Here is a 19,361-nt window from a genome sequence, read left to right as displayed (position 1 = left end):
CAGAACACACCCATGCTGGTAGCTGTCCATAAGCTGAAGGTGTGTGAATGCTTCAAGTTGCCATCCTGTGATTACACTAAAAGCTGGGAACATCCTGCCACTTTCTTTGACCTAATCCTAATGCTCTGAACTCCAGATGTTTTCAGCTGTGACATCTACACTGAATTTTGCCTCTTTTCCTCTTTGCAGATTGCTCTTGGCACAGTCACTAACGTGGAAGAAGCAGTAAAGTGGATAAGTTACACTTATCTCTACGTACGGATGAGAGCAAATCCATTAGTGTATGGCATCAGTCACAAAGCTTATCAGGTACAAAATGCATTGGGGGAAAAAAAAAACAACCTGGAACCTGTTCTGGGGCTCTAATCCTTCCCTGATGTGAGGATAAATATTTGCTATTTCTACTTAACCTGACATCAGCAATTCTTGTAAAGTGCTTGGAAAGAGGAAGGTATTTTTTCTGCAGCGCAGTGTTTTTAACACTGAATTAAGAGGCTCCTTCTGTTCACATGCAAATCCATTTCAGCTGCCTGAGTTGCCCTCCAAAGGCCAACATTCATTGTCAGGTGCTGTGGCTTGGCCTGCTGTCAGTGTTTCAGGTTTGTAGGCTGGATATCAATGATAAAATAAAGCGTTCTTGAGCTGCTTGCTTTCCCTCTGCCCCTAGCAGGCTTTGGTTTAGGATGTTTCAGAGTTGCTTCCCCTCCCCTTGGCTGTTTTTTTTTTGGGGGGATGATTTCTTCACCTGCAGAGAAAGTGGAGGCTGCCAACATTTGTCTGTCCCTGCCACTGACCTGCTCTGTACCTGTGATGTGATGTGCTGATCACAGACATGTCTATTTTATGTGTTAAGGCAGTAGCAAATTGTATCAGTGTGGAGTGTTAGCCATTCCTGTAGGAGCCAAACCATGCCAGCCCCTTGGTTTCTAGATCAGCCAGTTTCACATTTCCAAGTCCATGTGTTACAGGCAGTGTATGGATGGGATCATGCCAGATGAGGGCATAACCACAGATTGTCTCACTTAGGCCATTCTGTTCCTTCTGTTCTGGCTGTAGGTATCCCATTTTCATAACTGCTATCTTATTGTTCCTTGGTAATGTTGCAGTGTGCCAGATTCTCTCTGTGTCCTGGCTGGCAGTCAGTGTTACCCATCCAGAATCCATCTATCTGCATAGCCCTCCTGGGTTGCTCTTCCCAGCTGCTCAGTGGGGCCGAGAAGGTGCAAACTCATTCTCCTTTCCCCTCTCCATGGACACCCACCACATTCCAAAGTTATTTTAGGGCACAAAAGGTCAAGGCTGTCCACACAGAGGAAGTCCTGTACAGCCCATTTGTGGTCATTAATGTCAATTTAACTACTGTTTAGTGAGACCTCAGCAAAGGCTTGACTTAATAGCTTCACCTTCGTTTTACTCGATTGCCAGCTTGGCCTGGCTGCATTACCTCAGTAAAACAATTTATTTAAGACCTTTGTTTTTCCCCTTCCTTTCTTTCTTTTGTACAAATAAATGTGTGTTTCATGTCTAGATGGACCCAAGTCTAGAAAAGCACCGAGAGCAGCTGGTAATTGAAGTTGGCAGAAAGCTGGACAAAGCCCGCATGATTCGCTTTGAAGAGCGAACCGGCTTCTTTGCTTCGACGGATCTAGGCAGAACTGCCAGCCACTACTATATTAAATACAACACTATTGAGGTAAAATAGCATCTTCTGCTTCTGGGATTGATTTTTTCTCTTTCTTTTAATATTTTTTTTGGCCTTCTTTTTGAATCCAGACCTAAAATAGTTCTAAGATATTGCAGAATACGAAGCTGATTTGTTCAGTATCGTTTCAAATCGTGTTTGCCGGAACAGGGGAGAGGAAATGGGGAAAAGAAGGGATGCACAAAGCAATGCTTAGGATTGGTGTGAGTGAGACTGGAGATTTCTGTAGTCTCTGCCTTCCTTTAGGTGTGTTATAAAAACATTTTGCCCTCAGCAGTGTGTGCAGCCATTGGTGCATGTTAGCATGTTCAACCACGGAGTCTGATAACAGATAAGTTTTTCTGCCTGAAAATCCTAGCAGGTTCCCAACCTTAAACAGCTTTTGGCACTGTGATCAGATTGTGCTGTAAGGAGAGCACAAAGCTTAGGGGTATTGGAAGCTTGATTTGATGCACACATTGATCTTCAAACCTGCCTCTTGTAGGAAATAAGCATTTATCTTGAATAAAAGGCGAAGACTCAGCATTCAGAATTTTGGGCTGCTTACTGTCACTGTGTCTCGTGAGTGCCACATATTTGGTCACTCACATATGTCCTAAGCTGTTTGTGAAAGGGCTGTAGAGTGCATGGCTCTTGGTTTTGAGATGCCCAGCTTTCAGGGAACTGGTTTTCTGCAGGGGCTGAGAAGTCACTGTGGAAATCATTCCTGTTTAAGTGCAGTGCTCTGGCCTTTCAGTATCTTAACTACATGTGAAGCTTACATGCCCTCTAAAATCTTGATTCACATTTCTTTCTTTTGTGCTGTTGTTGCATTTATTTTCTGTGTCAATTGGTTTTGTTTTTACTAGACCTTCAATGAATTGTTTGATGCTCATAAAACAGAAGGTGATATCTTCGCTATAGTATCGAAAGCCGAAGAATTTGAACAGATAAAGGTAAAGTTTTATCCTTTCACACAAAGAATGTCTCAGAACTAAACACTTCTTTAATTCTACACAAACAGTGACCACAGGCTCCATTTCTGTTAAATATGATGCACTATTAGACAATGTTCCCTCAGCAGCCATAATTGCCCAGAGCTGTAATATGCACTCCCTCAGATTTATGTGTAGCTCAGCCTGAACTGCAGTGCACATTTAATAACTAGTTATGGATCTCTATGAATTCCTTTTAAATGCTTTTAAGAACTTTCCATCTCCTCAATTATTACCAGGTGAAGATGAGTGTCCATTAGATTGGTGCAGCCAGGCATGCAGCGGTTTTTTCCTGTTTGAAGTTTAAACCATTGTTAGCTGTCTCGCCGAGCAATTTGCTGTAGCAGAAACGCAGCAGGACTCGCTGCAGTTGATTCTGTGACATACTTGGTGCCAGGAACAAAATGACACCAGCAGAAGGATAAATTCTGATCAATTATTTCCAACTTGGAAATCTAGAAAGATTAACAAAAGGATAGAATCAGAGAGCCATAGGATTGTTTCGGTGGGACAAGACCTCTAAAGGTCACCAAGTCCAACTGTCACATTAAATTACATTCTGATTCAATGAATTCTGATAAATTGTTTTCAGCTTGGAGATCTGGAAAGATTAGCAGAAGGATGAATTCTTTTCAATTTGGAAATCTAAAAGGATAAATCACTTTCAGCTATGAAATCTAGAAGGATTAGCAGAATAATAGAATCAGAGAACCATAGGATTGTTTCAGTTGGAAAAGGGCTCCAGGATCATTGAGTCCAACTGTCAAATTAAATTAAATTCTGATTTAATACATTCTAATCAATTCTTTTCAGCTTTGAAATCTAGAAGGATTAGCAGAAGGATAAATTCTTTTCAGCTTTGGAATCCAGAAGGATTAGCAGAAGGGTAGAATCGTAGAGCCATAGAACAGTTTCAGTTTCCAAAGATCATCCAGGCCAGCTGCAAAGATCAATTACATTCTGATTTGATAAATAATGTTCAGCTTTGAGATCTAGAAAGATGAGCAGAGTGATCAGTTCTGGTGATCTGTTTTCAACTTGGAAATCCCGAAAGTTGCAACAGGTTCTGTCATGCAGGCTGGAAGATTCCTGCACTCTCGTGCTCGCTTCAGTTCCAACCTCCGTGCGGGCAGGGCACACGGCAGTGCGTGCACTGCGAGCCAGCAGGAGCTTGTTTGCCCAGGCTGCCATCTCATAGAGGTGTGAGCCAGACTCCCCAGGCTTTATTAGCTTGGGCTCATTGCCATTTTACCACAATTACACAACTTCCAGAGCAGAGTTGGCTCTTGTTCACCTGGCTCTGTGAGCTGGCAGTGTGAATCTCTCTCCATCTACATCCTGACAGATTTGCTCCCGCTGGCTGGGCACTTCCATCCCTTTACCTAATGGAGAAATCCCACTTTGCTGTAATCTCTTCTTTCACAGAAGATAAGAAGCAGTGAGGTTGCACAGTGACACATGCAAGGTTTTCCATTTTGGAAGGATTTTTATGATAATGCTGTTGCTTTGCTAGGTCTAAATTTAGTGTAATTAAATGCTTAAAAGGAAAGCATATGGAAAATATGGTGGGATATGTTTCTCTATTTAATGTTAGCAGTTCCTTGACTAAAGCACAGTTCTGGTTTGCTTTCTCAGATGTTTGTGGTGGGGCATCAGTGCACAATCATCCCTGGTTCTTTGTGGTTCATTTGCTGGGCTGCTCTGAATGTTAACACTAGTAACTGTTTTTCACAAGGGTAATTCAGGCTTCACCTCTCTGTGATACAAACTGCAAATGGGAAGTTGAAACTTGTAAATATGAAGCTACACATTCTTAAATATGAGCCCACAGGTTGTAAATGTGACCCTAAAAATAGTAAATATGAACCCACAGGTTGTAAATGTGAAGCTAAAAATAGTAAATATGAACCCACAGGTTGTAAATGTGACCCTAAAAATAGTAAATATGAACCCACAGGTTGTAAATATGAACCTAAAAATAGTAAATATGAACCTGCAGGTTGTAAATATGAACCTAAAAATAGTAAATATGAACCCACAGGTTGTAAATGTGAACCTTCAAATTGTAAATGTGAGCCTACAGACTGTAAATGTGAATCATGGCTCCACAATGCCTTCAGAAATTCTGTTTTGAGATAGCTAAGTCACAGTTGGACTCAATCTTAAAGGTCTTTTCCAGCCTTAGTGGTTCTTTGATTCTATTCTGTGAAATCCAGATCAGGGTTTGACCTCTTCTGTGCTATGCAAGAGCGGGAAAAAAATATCCAAAATGCTGCTGTAAGCAGAGCAAAATATTCCCCTGAAACCAGGGTTGTGTCCTTCATCTTCTTCTTTCCTGTAGGAGCAGTAGCTGGAGAGTTGGGGATTTTCACCCAGTTGTCTTAGGGTCTTTTGTATGTCAGGTAGTCAGGTCCACATGAAAATTCCTTTCAGCTGGCTCCCTGCAGGGACCAAACATTTACCCTCTTTAAATAAATTTTACTCTCTCAGACCATCAGTAAATCAAAGAATATGTAGATTTATGCTGGGTTTGCCATGTGAGGGTCATCAGTTAGGATGGGAAATGTTATGCATTATTCAAACCAGAGATATGAATATTTCTTTACTCATATTAAGACTTAATCTTATTAACAATGAAAATTTTAATATCAGGAATCAGAGTACTTCAGAGTTTTGAGTTAAAACTGCATTATGCCACATGCAAACTGTGGAACTGTAATGAGCACATTTAATGTTAATTCAAGATTGCCTTAATCCAGATGGACAGAGGTTTTACTCTGGTCAAATAAAAAATGAAATCTCATCAGATGAAGGATGGTAGGGTCAGAAGATTCAATTTTTGTGGCATATCAAATTTTGGTGTGTCAATGGCAACCTTAATAGATGGTGATGAATAATAAAATGTAATTGTGTGCCTGTTGAGATAGTTTCAATTATCATCTATTAGCTACACCATGGAAGATGTGGCTTGGAGGCTTTTTTCCCTCCCTTTATTTTTTCCCCCCTTAAAACAAGAGACTCCATTTTCAAGTACTGCAGCTGTGTTAGAAGGGAGATTTGATGTCAGTGTCCCAAATTGTGATCAAATTGCTGCAGCCTCTTCATAATGTATAATTGTGTTGTAGGTGAGAGAAGAAGAAATAGAAGAACTGGATACCTTGCTGAATGATTTCTGTGAACTTCCTGCTCCAGGAGGTGTGGAAAACAATTATGGAAAGATTAATATCCTCCTTCAGACATACATTAGCAGAGGGGAGATGGACAGCTTCTCCCTTATTTCAGACTCTGCATATGTTGCACAGGTAAAGCTGGTGGCTTTTACATAGCTGTTGCTGCCTTCTGCTGTCTTCATACTCCAAGATGTTTTGTAAGCAGGCTTTGATCTGCAGGGGTTTTAATATCGATTTTAATTCACATACAGTTAGAAATAAGAGCCTTGTGTGTGTGCATGTGTGTGGCATCATGTTCTGTTAGAAAAGGCTTGCAAAATCCTACCTGCTGCAGTTTTTGTTAATGGTAAATGTCCTTTTGGGTTGTGTTGCCCCCTGTTATATTTATTCCTATTCATTACATGTATTTTTATTAACACTGTTATGTTGATTAACTCTGAGTGCACAGAAAAGTTGATCATAGCTTCTAAATTATCTGGAAAACTGTTGCACTCTGGGTTTTATGGGTTTGTGTACTTTCATACTTCATCCTGCAAAACACAAGTCTGTGTCTTGGTCACATGAATAATTTGTGTTTTGTTCACAGAACTGATTTCTCTTTTAATCACTTCACTAATTTGTGTGTTATTCACTTAACTAATTCCTGGTTTACTCACAAACCCTTGCTTTACACCACAAAGATGGGCTATTATTGCTAGGCATGATCATGCACATTTACAGATGGAGAGGTTTGTTGGCTTGATTTGCTACCTGAGTGGCTGATAGTTGCATAGAATGTTTAGTTCATGCATCTTAGAATGGTTTGGGTTTGAAGGAAACTGGAAAGGTCATCCAGTTCCAACCCCCTGCCATTGCAGGGACACCTCCCACCAGCCCAGCTTGCTCAAGGCCTCATCCAGCCTGGCCTTGAACAACTCCAGGGAGGAGGCATCCACAACCTTCCTGAGCAACCTGTTGCAGAGTCTCACCACCCTCACACTGAAGAACTTCTCCTCAAGCTCCAGTCTAACCCTGCTGCCCCTCAGCTACAAACCATTTCCCCTTGGCCTGTTGCTAGACTTAGCCTGTCCTATGCTTCCCTCTTTGTTTTCCCCCTTTTTCTCTTTTTCATGTGTTTGGGGGGTTGGTTTGGTTGGTTGCTTTGTGTCTGGTTTGGGGATTTTTCCTTCTTTTTTCTGATTTTGAAAAGAAAAGAAAACAACAGAAGAATGTGCAGCACTGAATCATTTTTGTCTCACCCTTCCCAAATTCTTTCTCTTGGAAAGCAAGGATTGTGAAATTGCATTGAGCTGCTGCTACAGCTGAGAGTTAAATATTCCAAAGCATGGAGATGCTCCAGCAAGATTTTCATCCTAACCTCATCTTCTGGAGAAGTGTTTGCATTTCATAGCGTGCCTGGGTAGAAAGGAGGGAATTCTGCAATCATTATGCACATCATAAAAAACACTGTGGTACTTGCACAGCAAGATCATTTTCAGTGTGATTCTTTTAATCTCTGCTTTCAAGAGAATTGCTTTTATTTGTCTGCCTCAGCTTTTAGTGAGGCAACATGGCCTTCTTCTCAGATCTTCACAAACTGTACATGTGGAACTGGTGGTACAGATTGTGATTTTCTCTTTTTAATTGGATAGTGACTATTAAGAAAACAATTCATCTTGTACAAGTCAAAGAAATGTGCTTCTTCAGGGACATATGCTTCCTATCACAACTAAATCATCTTCTATTTTCTTGTTCCTGTTGGCATTGCAGAGCCAAGCAGAGGATGATTGCATTCTGTTCAATGAATCAGGAACAGAACTGCTAATCCAGGCAGAGTTAAAACATAAATACCACCAAAAACACATCAACCCCCCACAATTTCATAGTGGATCTTGATCACTTTATAACAGGAGTATTGTAACTTAGGTTTTCTGGATAGGGCTGACCTCATTCAGGCTTATGTTAATAACTGAAATGGCCTCAAGATGCTCCAGGGAGGTTCAGGTTGGACATGAGCAACAGTTTCTTTCCCTTGAGGGCTGTCCAGGCCTGGCCCAAGCTGCCCAGGGCAGTGGTGGAGTCCCTATCACTGGAGGCTTTTCAAAGCCGTGGAGATGTGGTGCTGAGGGCCATGGTTTAGTAGTGACCTGGCAGAGCTGGGTTAATGGCTGGACTCAATGACCTTAAAGCTCTGTTCTAACCAGAACCATTCTGTGATGAATTTTCCAAAGCAGATTCATGCAGTTTGCTTGGATGCTGGTCTCAGAAGATAGTAACATGTTCAAAACAGTCACTGCTGTGAAACTTCTGTGCAAATGCTGTGGAATTCAGGGATAAATGGGATGCTGTTGTGGGAGCATAGCTGAGGGGAAAGATTAAACCTTGGCTTCCCACGTAAACAGAGGCTGCAGGTGTGTGTTCTAGAGGGGGAGAAGGGGGAGATGTTAAGTACAGCAAATGCATTTGTTTCAGAAGGGATTGAATCCTAGAACCACAGGACTCTTGAGGTTGGAAGAGACCCCTGAGATCATCAAGTCCAACCACTCCCCTAGAGCTCACAATCCCACTGCTCTGCTAAGTCACTAGCACTGAACCACTTCCCTCAGCACCACATCCATGTGTTTTTTATGTACCTCCAGGGATGGTGACTCCACCACCTCCCTGGGCAGCCTGTTCCAGTGCCTGAGAACCCTTGCTGAGAAGAAATCTTTCCCAGTATCCAACCTGCACCTCCCTTGGCACAACTTGATCCTGTTTCCTCATGTCCTGTCACTCACTGCACGTGAGAAGACACAATAAATGTAGAACTCCCTGATGTTGCTGTCACCATGATGAAAATTCCATGGCAGAGCTGCCACTACAGCTTCATTTGCTGCTGGTTTCCTACCATCCTTTCTGCAGGCAGTCCGGAGGTAGTTCTGCCACTAGAGAAGGGATGGAAACAAACTGCTTGGTAAGGGTGTTTGAAAGAAATGTGAGAGAAAAATCTGTTGTGCTGGTTTGTCAAGACGAGAGGCAATGGGATCCTTTTCATTTTGCAAGGCATGCTTGAGGGAGTGGCAGCATTCCTGCTTGCTTCTTTTCCCCCTGCAGAACGCAGCTCGCATTGTTCGGGCTCTCTTCGAGATCGCCCTCAGGAAGCGCTGGCCTGCCATGACCTATCGGCTCCTCAACCTCAGCAAAGTCATCGACAAGAGGCTGTGGGGCTGGGTCAGCCCTTTGAGGCAGTTCTCTGTGCTGCCACCATCGGTCCTCTCGAAGCTGGAGGAGAAGAATCTCACCATAGACAAGATGAAGGACATGAGAAAAGATGAAATAGGTGAGAAGTCAGCAGTGCTGCTCTGCTTAAACTGTGAGGAATCCCTGGGCAAGGTAGAAGTGAGTCTCACATTCACTCACACACCCACTCTGGTCACACCTCCCACCAGCCCAGCTTGCTCAGGGCCTCATCTAGCCTGGCCTTGAACACCCCCAGGGAGGGGACATCCACAACCTGCCTGGGCAACCTGTTGCAGTGTCTCCCCACCCTCACTGGATAGAATTTCTTCCTCATCTCCAGGGAATATAGAAAATACAATAATTAGCAATTTCAAGGTGTTTGGCTCCTGAATTTCATGCAATAGCAAGAAAAGGTTTGTGTCACCTTTTCCCTTTGCACAGCATGCAAATCCTAGGATTTCTTCTCTTTTTTCCCTCCTTTGGGGTTTTGTTTGAATGGGAAGGTGTGCACAGGAATCACATAATGCTAGCATAAAAAATGCCAGCAACTTTCAACAGTGAGCACTTTATTGCCTTAGTTACCATGACTGTGACAGCAAGTCAAAAACCACTGCCACATGTAATTTTCCCTTTGTCTCAGCTACACCCTGACATGTTCTGAGAGATCAGAGCTGCTGTGAGGTGTTCAGGAGGTGCACACATTCTTAAGCTCTTAACCTCATAGCTGAGCTCGTTTCTAAGCTCATTTTTGAGTTCATAACAGGTTTATGCAGTGTTATAAAAAGGGTTCTGTCTGCTTTGAGTCACTACACAGGAATTGGAGAAGGAGGAATTGGAGGAGAAATTGGTGAACAAGGAACTCTAGGAGAAGGAATTGGAGGAGAAATTGTAGAAGAAAGAATTGGAGAAAGAATTTGGAGGAGGAGGAATTGCAGCAGGATCAATTGGAGAAGGAAATGGAGAGGAAGGAAGTGTAGGAGGAGTTGGAGAGCAAGGAACTGAAGGAGAAAGAATTGTAGAAGGAGAAATTGTAGAAGGAATTGGAGGAGAAATTGTAGAAGGAGGAATTTTAGAAGGAATTGGAGAAGGAGGAACTGGAGAAGGAATTGGAGAGGGAGGCATTGTGGGAGTTCAGAAGTGTGCCCTTGAGGAAGGAAAAGGTCAATATTCATGCTTTAAAAAAGAGCTGGGTGGCTTGGTAAGAGCCTGGGCAAACAGTCAGGAAGGGAAAGGGAACCAACTCCACAGAGTGTGTATTCAGTGTGAATTCTTAATGGTTGTTCTAAACCCTTAGTTCTAGCCAGCAGGGGGGTTACTACTGATTTTTCTCTGCTCTAAATTGCTAATTCCAGTTAAGTATTACAAAATACTCAGACATGCCAGGTCAGCAGAGTTAGACATTTACACACCTGAGAGCAAAACAAGCAAGCACCAGCGCTGCGCTCCGCAGCCGCTCTGAAAGTCAGCCTTCTGTTGGGGTTTTTGTTCCTGGAAATGCAAATGTGTTAGCAGCTGATGTTTTGTTGGCAGGTCATATGCTGCATCATGTGAAGATTGGGTTAAAGGTGAAGCAGTGTGTCCATCAAATCCCCTCCATCATCATGGAAGCAACCATTCAGCCAATCACCCGCACGGTGCTCCGAGTGCGGCTGAACATCTCTCCCGACTTCACCTGGAATGATCAGGTAAAGGAAATCAAGGAGGTGGAGGAAGGTCAGGAAGCATTGATTTAGCTTCAGTGAAGGAGCTGATCACAGGGAGTCTGGAGCTGTTTGGATGGGGCGGGGGGCAGTGTTTATTTTAGCTAGAAAGCAGATTTGCTACCAGGCCCAGAATGACCTTGTCCAACTTGCATAGGAGGCGGAACTCCAAAAATCATCTTTTTGTTCCCATGAATTGTGACAGGGCTGCACTCTTTAGAACATCTTGAAGCAAGTGCTTCCCCTGAAGGGTAGTTGTAGTCACACACAGATTTGAGTTGTATGCCCAAAAAGGAGAAACAAGAAACAGGAAGACCCAGCTGGCTCTCAGAGCTAGGGCTGAATGTCAAACGCAGGAATCAAAGCCTTCACGTGCAGCTGATGTATGCCAAGTCCCCTTGCTCTTGCTCAATGGCTTTACAGCTGTACATTCCCAACATCAGTGCCTATTTTCTGTTGGGTCTTGTCTGAGCAGACAAACTGTGATGTGTTTGGGATTAAACTCATCTCTGGTTTATGGTGCAAATGCATGTGAAAGGAGCTGTGTGAGCTGCACATTGCGAACGACCCCATGCCCTGTGAGCTGGAATCTGTTCATCAGAAAGAGATGGGAGATAAACCCAAATGAAATCCAGGTCTCCACGTGGGGGCATTGTGTTGTTGCTGCTACTTCTGAAGCTTCCTGCAGGAAGGAGGCAGAGAGATTCCACCAGGCAGGCACGGCTTTCTGTTTTAACACTTAGATTTACACTTCAGATGAGTTATGCTGAGAGGTGGGTGTGGGTGTGGATGTGGATGTGGATGTGGGTGTGGATGTGGGTGTGGGTGTGGCTGTGGATGTGGAGTATCTGTTCCTGTCTTCAGAAATTCATTTTTTAATCCTTTAGGTGACAAATACACCTTAACCACAACTCAATTAGAGCTCTTTTCCAGATGATTTGAGAATCTACATTCCCCTGCCTAAAGGGTTTTGCTTTTGTTTTGGAAGTTTTACCCAGTGAAACTTATGATCAGGAGATTAACAATCAAAATACAGAAAGTTAACTTTTGGTTCCTACCTGGATTTATTAGAGAAAGATTTGAATGGACTCTATGTTTCCCAGCATGCAAGGAACAAAGCTCTTTACAGAGCATCTCACCTAGCTATACTTTCTGGCTGGCTCTGCAAAACAGGACAGACAAGAAAGCAAACAAAAATCTAGGATGGAATAAAGTGTTGCCAGATGGTATGGGAATCACCAGAGACAGCTCTGTCTGTGCTTTTCTGACTTCACCTGTAGCAACACCTACATTCCAGCCTTCAGAATCCACTTACTCTGTCTTTCTGGAGGAGAAGAAGTGACAAGAGGAAAGTCACAATTCAGTGTCCATTTTTTCCTAAGAGAATGAAGAATGAGCAGGGGATAGCAAAAGATTCTGCTCTGTACAGGACCCAAAGACTGAAGTACAAGGAGGAAAAAAAAGGATAAAAAGGAGGAATCCTTTTTTTGGAGCCTGGAGAAAATTCTGGGAGCTCAGTCTCTTTGTAAGCAGCTTTAACCAGATTCTTCTTGGAACATAACCTCTGAGCAGACTGATCTCATTGCAAGTGCTATACTGCTCTTACCTCTGGTTACTCTGTTCCTGTATTCCTTTGTAAGCCTACATCATTCAGAAAGTTGTCAGACATCCCCACACATCTAGGGGAGCTCATTGAATCTGTAACAAAGCTTTTCTCTCCCCTTCAAGGTACATGGCACTGTTGGAGAGCCCTGGTGGATCTGGGTAGAAGACCCTGCTAATGATCACATTTATCATTCAGAGTACTTCATCATTCAGAAAAAGCAGGTAATGGGGTTTGTTCAGAATCTCCCAGCAACACAAAACTGGAGTTGGTGGATGCAGGTTTGAAAGTCAAAGTCTTTTGACCTAGGCAGCTTTTCAGGTCAGAAAGACAGCTTTCGGTTTCAGATGTACGTAGGAAGCTTGGACTTCCACAGAGATGTTCTCTAATCTCAGCTGTCCCTTTTCCTCCTCCTTTGGTGGAACAGTTATTTCCAAGTGAGAAAAAAGCCAACACAACACAATACTGTACTAGTTTTATTTGCTAAAGAAAAAAAGTTGAAGAGCCAGCTTCGTTCTTACTGTTTGAAGCCCATGCAAACAAAACCCATTCCCAGTGGTGAAATATTTCATAAAGGCATGGAAATTTTGCAGGTGGAGTTGAACACATTGTTGATTGCTTTCTCTTGGTAATGCTTGTGGAGGCAGCCTCTGCTGTTTCAAGGTACTGATTTGTCTGTGCAGTAATTCTTCTCTACACATTTGCCTTAGGTCATTACTAAAGAGCCTCAGCAGCTGGTGTTCACAATCCCAATTTTTGAACCTCTCCCTTCTCAATATTACATCCGAGCTGTCTCTGATAGATGGTTAGGAGCAGAGGCTGTATGCATCATAAATTTTCAACACTTGATTCTTCCAGAGAGACATCCACCCCACACAGGTAACTCCCAATGGGGTCATTTGGGTTTCATTCATCTTGTTCATATTGATTTTTCCTTATGATAGTGCAACAGATCTCTTAACCACTGCTTCATCACCAAAAAGCATTGATGTGTTTGTATTACTGAGACCATTTCTTCACTGACTTTAAAGCTCTCTACAAAAGGGGCCTGCCAGAAAGCTGAGAAGGGATTTTTTTTCACAAGGGCTTGTAGTGATAGGATGAGAGGCAAGGGTTGAATCTTAAGGAGGGCAGATGGAGACTGGAGATTAGGAAGAAATTCTTTAGAGTGAGGGTGGTGAGACACTGGAACAGGTTGCCCAGGGAGGTTGTGGGTGCCCCCCACCTGGAGGTGTTCAAGGCCATTTCCTCTCCTTCTATCACCTGACACTAGGGAGAAGAGACCAACCCCCATCTCACTCCAGCCTCCTCTTAGGGAGCTGTAGAGAGCAATGAGGTCTCCCTCAGCCTCCTCTTCTCCACACTAAACACCCTCAGTTCCCTCAGCTGCTCCTCACCAGCCCTGTTCTCCAGACCCTTCACCAACTTGGTTGCCCCTCTCTGGCACGCTCCAGCTTCTCAATGAACCATTTTACTATTTTCACTGAAATAAATCCATCCTAGCAAGCACCATTCCACTCCCAAACATCATCACTTTCAACCCAGCACTGCTGATCGAGTCCTGGCCTTCCCCCTCCCTGCTCCCCTTGTAGCACTTGGCACAGGAGCCATATGTTTGTGTTTTGCTGCCTCTTTTTTTTCTTTCTTATTTCTGGATCCATAAATTGCTTTACACATTCATTGTGCCTGATGTCATTGTAAAACCTTTCCTCTGTAATTACATTTGGCTCAGCCAGCAGCCTGTGGAGGGGGTGCTCTCAGAAAGCCTCCCTCCTCACACGGTGTTGTCCTCTGGCATGCATAAATTCACATGTGTTTGTGAAGTGTTTAGCTATTGTTACACTGTACCTAGGCTGTCTGGAAGAGCATGTGTAACCTTTTTATCTAATTGACTGATCACTGACTACTATTCAGAAGAAACAGAAAGATATTTACACATCACCAGTTATGGAGCCTCTAGGATTTATGGTAATTGATTTCAATTCCCATCTGGTTTCCACTCAACAATGAAGTACGTAGAGGCTCTGCTAGGCAAAACCCCACCAAAAAAGCCCTTCTTTCTCCTCAACAGAGCCCAAGAAATCACAGTTTGAGTGGGAAGGATAAAACAGCCATAAGGTATCAGTGAAAAGCATGTGAAGAATATTAGGCATCATTGCCTCAGTAGATTTTATGGTTCCCATATCATACCTTCATGTGAAGCACCCTGAAAAGGCAATGAGTCCTCCAGCCACATACACACACACACCAAAAAAAGAACCCCCCAAAAAAATCACCAAACTTCAAAGCAAGCATCTGCATAGCAGAATCACTGCAGTCTCCTTAATTTGGTAGGATTCCAAATCCAATCTGGTTATATATATCATCTTCCAAATTCCACAATCTCCATTTGTTTGGATAGCAGATGCCCTGGAGATGCATTGAGGAGCCTATATTGAAAGGCTGTTTGTTTGTTTATTAAGATGGTGTCTTCAATTACATGTTTAAAGGACTAGATGCAAAATTTAGTTGGACTCATCTGATTTGTATTACTCCATCAACTCAGAAACTCCAAAGAATCCTTCCTTCTTAAACAGATTTTATGCTTGAATCTGAAATGCAGAGACTCTGCTGTCTTCCAGCCCCACATTCTGTTCTCATAAGAAGCTGAACATACTTCTAATCTAATAGAGTGAGCGTAGGACTTGCTGCAACTGGGTAAAAAGGAAACAGCTTTCAGAAAAGAGCTGAATTTCTGCAAGTGGCTGGTTCCTCACTGTCAGAACACTGACAGCAGTGCTTGCAGAAATACTTCTGAGATGTACAATTGTTCTGTTAGTCCTATCAAAGTTAACAGTGACCCAAAGGTGGACTCTGTGTCATAGCAGGAATTAAGTGAAACAATTTGCAGTGTAGAATCATAGAATGGTCTGGGTTGGAAGGGACCTCTGAAGTGGGTCCAACCCCCTCTGCAGTAAGCAGGGGGCATCCTCAGCTAGATGTGAGTTCCTCTCCACTGAAGACTGTATCTCATCTTCATAGTAACTATCTAATACCTTTATCTGCATAGTAAATGTTATGTCCTGGCAGTTCTTGTTATGCACTTCTGATTATTTTGTGTTTTCAGAGCTTCTAGATCTTCAGCCTTTGCCTATCACAGCCTTGGGACACCCAGAATACGAAGCCCTGTACAAATTCACCCACTTCAACCCTATCCAGACCCAGATATTTCATACACTTTATCACACTGACTGCAACGTCCTCCTTGGAGCACCTACAGGTTCTGGGAAAACAGTTGCAGCTGAACTTGCCATCTTTAGAGTGTTTAACAAGTATCCCACATCAAAGGTTGGTAACATAGGTTGTTACTGGAAGCATCTTGTGTTCAGCAAGACAAAAGCCGTGGGGAGCTCAGCTGTGCTTTCCCCACTTGGTACCTGTCTGGATACAGAACGGTCCTGCACTCTGTGCATTGGGGCTTTATTTCAGCTTCATCTGTTACTCTGTGTGCAATGAGAGTTAAATCTAAAAGCATGCCACAGAAGCATCCTGGATCTCCTCTCCTGTACTGACCTGAATGCCTTGCTTCAGTCTCCTTCTCCTAGCAGCAGTGAGTGCAACCAGCACAGAGAGAGAGAGGCTCTGTCTCGTTTAAACAAAGAAACTGCAATTAATTGCTCTTGTTTGAAGGTCTGATTCTTTCTGGTCTGGGATTTGAAATCCTGATTAGGATTTGAAAATCCTGATTAGGATTTGAAGATCCTGATTATTAGAATTTGAACTGCTGATCAGTGTTTGAAAATCCTGATGATTCTCTGAAATTCTGATTGTTTCTGTTCTGGGATGTTAGAATTTGAAACGCTGATGATTCTGTGAAATTCTGAGGAGTATTTGAAAATTCTGCTTCTTACTTGAAATTGTAATTGTTTCTGTTCTGCAAATGTTATAAAATTAATGACATTATATAATGTCTATATAAATTTATTTTTATGTAAATTTATTTTATGTAAATTTATTTTCATGCAACTTTATTTCTATGTCAATTTATTTCTATGTTAATTTATTTCTATGCTAATTTATTTCTATGTTAATTTAATTTTATATTCCTATACATTTTATACTATTTAACTTTGTATTCTTTATCTAAATCTATGATCAATGTTGATATTTACATGGTGTGATAAATAGGTCCAGTTCAATAAATTGATATTTATTGATTTGCTTCTTCAGTGGTTCAGGAAACAAAGAAGTCTTTTCAAATCTTAACTCTGTCTGAAAGAGAGCCCTGTTGTAGGTCATTTAAAGAACTCAAAACAAGCAATCTTTATTGAAAGGTACCTAAGGACAAAGTCATGGAACATAGTCGTTGTCTAAATTAATTAAGGTTTAACTCTAAATTAATTAAGGTTTAACTCCTGGCTTGGTGACATTTCTCTGGCAGGCTGTGTACATCGCACCCTTGAAAGCCCTCGTTCGGGAGAGGATTGAGGACTGGAAAGTTAGGATTGAAGAAAAACTCGGTAAAAAGTAAGTTTTGCTAAGGACTGGTGCTTGGTGTGTCTGTGGTACTCGCTAGGAAGGCAGAGGCGGGTTTATTTACTTCAGACAATCCTCTGGGAAGCATTTGCCCAGAACCAACGTGGGTTTGTTTCATTCTCTTTCTTCTCCAAGAGTTAATGCTCAGCAGTTGAAGTTTGAAAGTGTTGATGCTCTAGAGCCTTATAAAGCTGAGATCTTTCTTGATTACAGGGTTGTAGAGTTGACAGGAGATGTGACTCCAGATATGAGAGCTATTGCCCAAGCTGACCTGATTGTTACTACCCCAGAGAAGTGGGATGGTGTCAGCAGAAGCTGGCAGAACAGAAGCTATGTCCAGAAGGTTTCCATTCTTATCATCGATGAGATCCATCTGCTAGGTGAGCGTGTTCTGTTGGTTCTGCTTATGATTGTTGCAGAGTTGGAAGCAGTGTGCTGGTACTTGGGACATGAGTATGCTTTTAGACATCTGAACCTTTTCTTTCTCTCTGGTTTTTTTCCATGGATTTTTCATTTACTAGGGGATGAGAGAGGCCCAGTGTTGGAAGTCATCGTCTCTCGAACCAACTTCATTTCATCTCACACGGAGAAGCCTGTGAGAGTTGTTGGTTTATCCACTGCTTTAGCCAATGCCAGAGACCTTGCTGACTGGCTAAATATTAATCAGGTAGGAAGAATGTTTGAGAAGATGGGCATGTAAGTGCTGCACTAACCCAGAGCAGCAGTTTGTGAGCAAATTCAAGGTTAAACCTGCAGCAAATGTTTTCTCCTAGATGGGGCTGTTCAACTTCCGACCCTCCGTGCGCCCTGTTCCCCTGGAGGTGCACATCCAGGGCTTCCCTGGCCAGCATTACTGTCCCCGCATGGCCAGCATGAACAAACCTGCGTTCCAGGGTAAGCAACCAGCTCCTGGGCCTTTCCCTTCTGGGACTGACCAAAAAAGAGGCTTTGAGCACGCTACAGAGCTCATCTGCAGCACATTTACACCACGTGTTCCTCTTGGTGCATATAGGAGGAATCTGCTCTGCTGATGGCCCAAAGCTATGTCTGAAGCAGAAAGTGTGTTGCAAATGTATCATGGAGCTGAGGAATGTAGTGGGTTTAGAGCAGAAGAGTGAAATTAGTGCTAATGAAGGGGCAATAAAATGTGTTTTCTGTTAGAGTTTGACACCCTAAAGAAATCTTTGAGCAGAAATGTTTGAGATGTAGAAAGCACTAAACTAAAGCCATCCCTATCACTGATCTGCTGTGGCATTTTCATGTGGGCCACTGGGTGTAAGCAGGAAAAAGAATTGTGAACAGAAGTTGCAAGGCAGGCTAGCCTCCTATAATTCTACTTTGAAAGCAATAACCATAAAATTCCAAATTTGTAGTGCATCCAGATATGCTTCTGCTTCCAATTCTTTATTCTTAACCAACCTGGCAAGCAGGATGGATTTAGGAAAGCCTCTGGTATGTTGTTGGAGCGTGTTCTGTTTTGGTTACATAAGGAATATTTATTATCCCCATTAAAAATAACCTCCCAGATAAATTCTGCCCTGTGAAGCGCTGTCGATTGTGAGGTGCCATTTGTGAGGTGACTTTTTAGCTGCTTTAATTAGCCTTATGACAGAAGCCAAAGTATTGATTGTGGACTAGAGACCCATCTCGACAGCTCAAGATTATTTACACCTCGGCAAGAGCATTGTACAAAAACACTAATGAACAATAAATCTGCCTCGGGCTGCTTTGCCACACCTGTTCCTGAAGAAACAAAAATCCATTAGATGCTGGGCCTTTCAAAATCTATAGATACATTGGCACATGGTCTAAATGCACATGGCTTATCCTTTCTCAGTAATTCCACGACTCTGTGGTGTGTGGACATGCAGGAGCTCAGGCTGGGGCAGTCATCGTGAGCTAGGGGACAGTGTGTGGCAGTGGAGTTGTCCGAAATGGACCAGGCAGGAATTTAATCACTGGAATGAGAATGAAATGAGAAAACACACAAATGGATTAGAAGAGGTTGAGAGCATCTGAAGTTCTGCAGACACCTGTTTCTGGTCCTAGTGGTGGTTGATGCTGGGGAATCTGTACACAGCTGATTTACTGAGGGCCTTTCCCCCCCCCCACTTGTTCGTTGTGATACAGTCAAGGTTGTTGGAGCATTTCCATTGCAGTACTTACTCCTGAGACCAGAACACTTTTTTCTCCACTCTCAAGCTTTTCAAACATGGGCTGAGCAAGAAAATGCTTGTTTTCCAAGTACTAAACCATAATTGGTTCGATTGTGTCAGACTAATTAATAAACAACAGAAACAAAGTGCTTTTGTACCTTCATCCCCACATTCACAACAGCTCTTGAAAAGTCACTTCCTGCCTTTTTGTGCCTTTTCAGGTTCTGGTAGATGGAAGTGATGCTTTGCAGGCAGTGTCTGAGCTCTGGGTTAGGCAGAAAGCAAGTTCTGGACCTTGATGAATCTTACCTTGGGACAGCATATCCCAATAGGGTAGAAAAAA

The 19,361-nt window shown here is 42.7% G+C and overlaps 1 protein-coding gene across 1 annotated transcript in view; it reads left to right on the top strand.

Annotated features, from left to right (window-relative positions):
* The window catches only part of ASCC3 (activating signal cointegrator 1 complex subunit 3), a 144,730-nt gene that overhangs the window by 67,553 nt on the left and 57,816 nt on the right, over positions 1-19,361 (top strand). Inside the window, exons 17-29 of the mRNA XM_068160441.1 lie at positions 190-309; positions 1,529-1,693; positions 2,551-2,637; positions 5,802-5,978; positions 8,919-9,144; positions 10,575-10,729; positions 12,473-12,571; positions 13,058-13,226; positions 15,454-15,674; positions 16,768-16,853; positions 17,076-17,242; positions 17,384-17,529; positions 17,636-17,756. Coding sequence (XP_068016542.1) covers positions 190-309; positions 1,529-1,693; positions 2,551-2,637; positions 5,802-5,978; positions 8,919-9,144; positions 10,575-10,729; positions 12,473-12,571; positions 13,058-13,226; positions 15,454-15,674; positions 16,768-16,853; positions 17,076-17,242; positions 17,384-17,529; positions 17,636-17,756 — 1,939 coding nt within the window. The remainder of the gene's footprint in view (positions 1-189; positions 310-1,528; positions 1,694-2,550; positions 2,638-5,801; positions 5,979-8,918; positions 9,145-10,574; positions 10,730-12,472; positions 12,572-13,057; positions 13,227-15,453; positions 15,675-16,767; positions 16,854-17,075; positions 17,243-17,383; positions 17,530-17,635; positions 17,757-19,361) is intronic.

Source organism: Melanerpes formicivorus, unplaced genomic scaffold (assembly GCF_026170545.1).
Source record: "Melanerpes formicivorus ecotype bairdi unplaced genomic scaffold, bMelFor1.0.p_v2 SCAF_50, whole genome shotgun sequence".
NCBI classification, from domain to species: domain Eukaryota; kingdom Metazoa; phylum Chordata; class Aves; order Piciformes; family Picidae; genus Melanerpes; species Melanerpes formicivorus.
The sequence above is the reverse complement of the archived record's forward strand: the minus strand, read 5'-3'. Positions and strand labels throughout refer to the sequence as shown.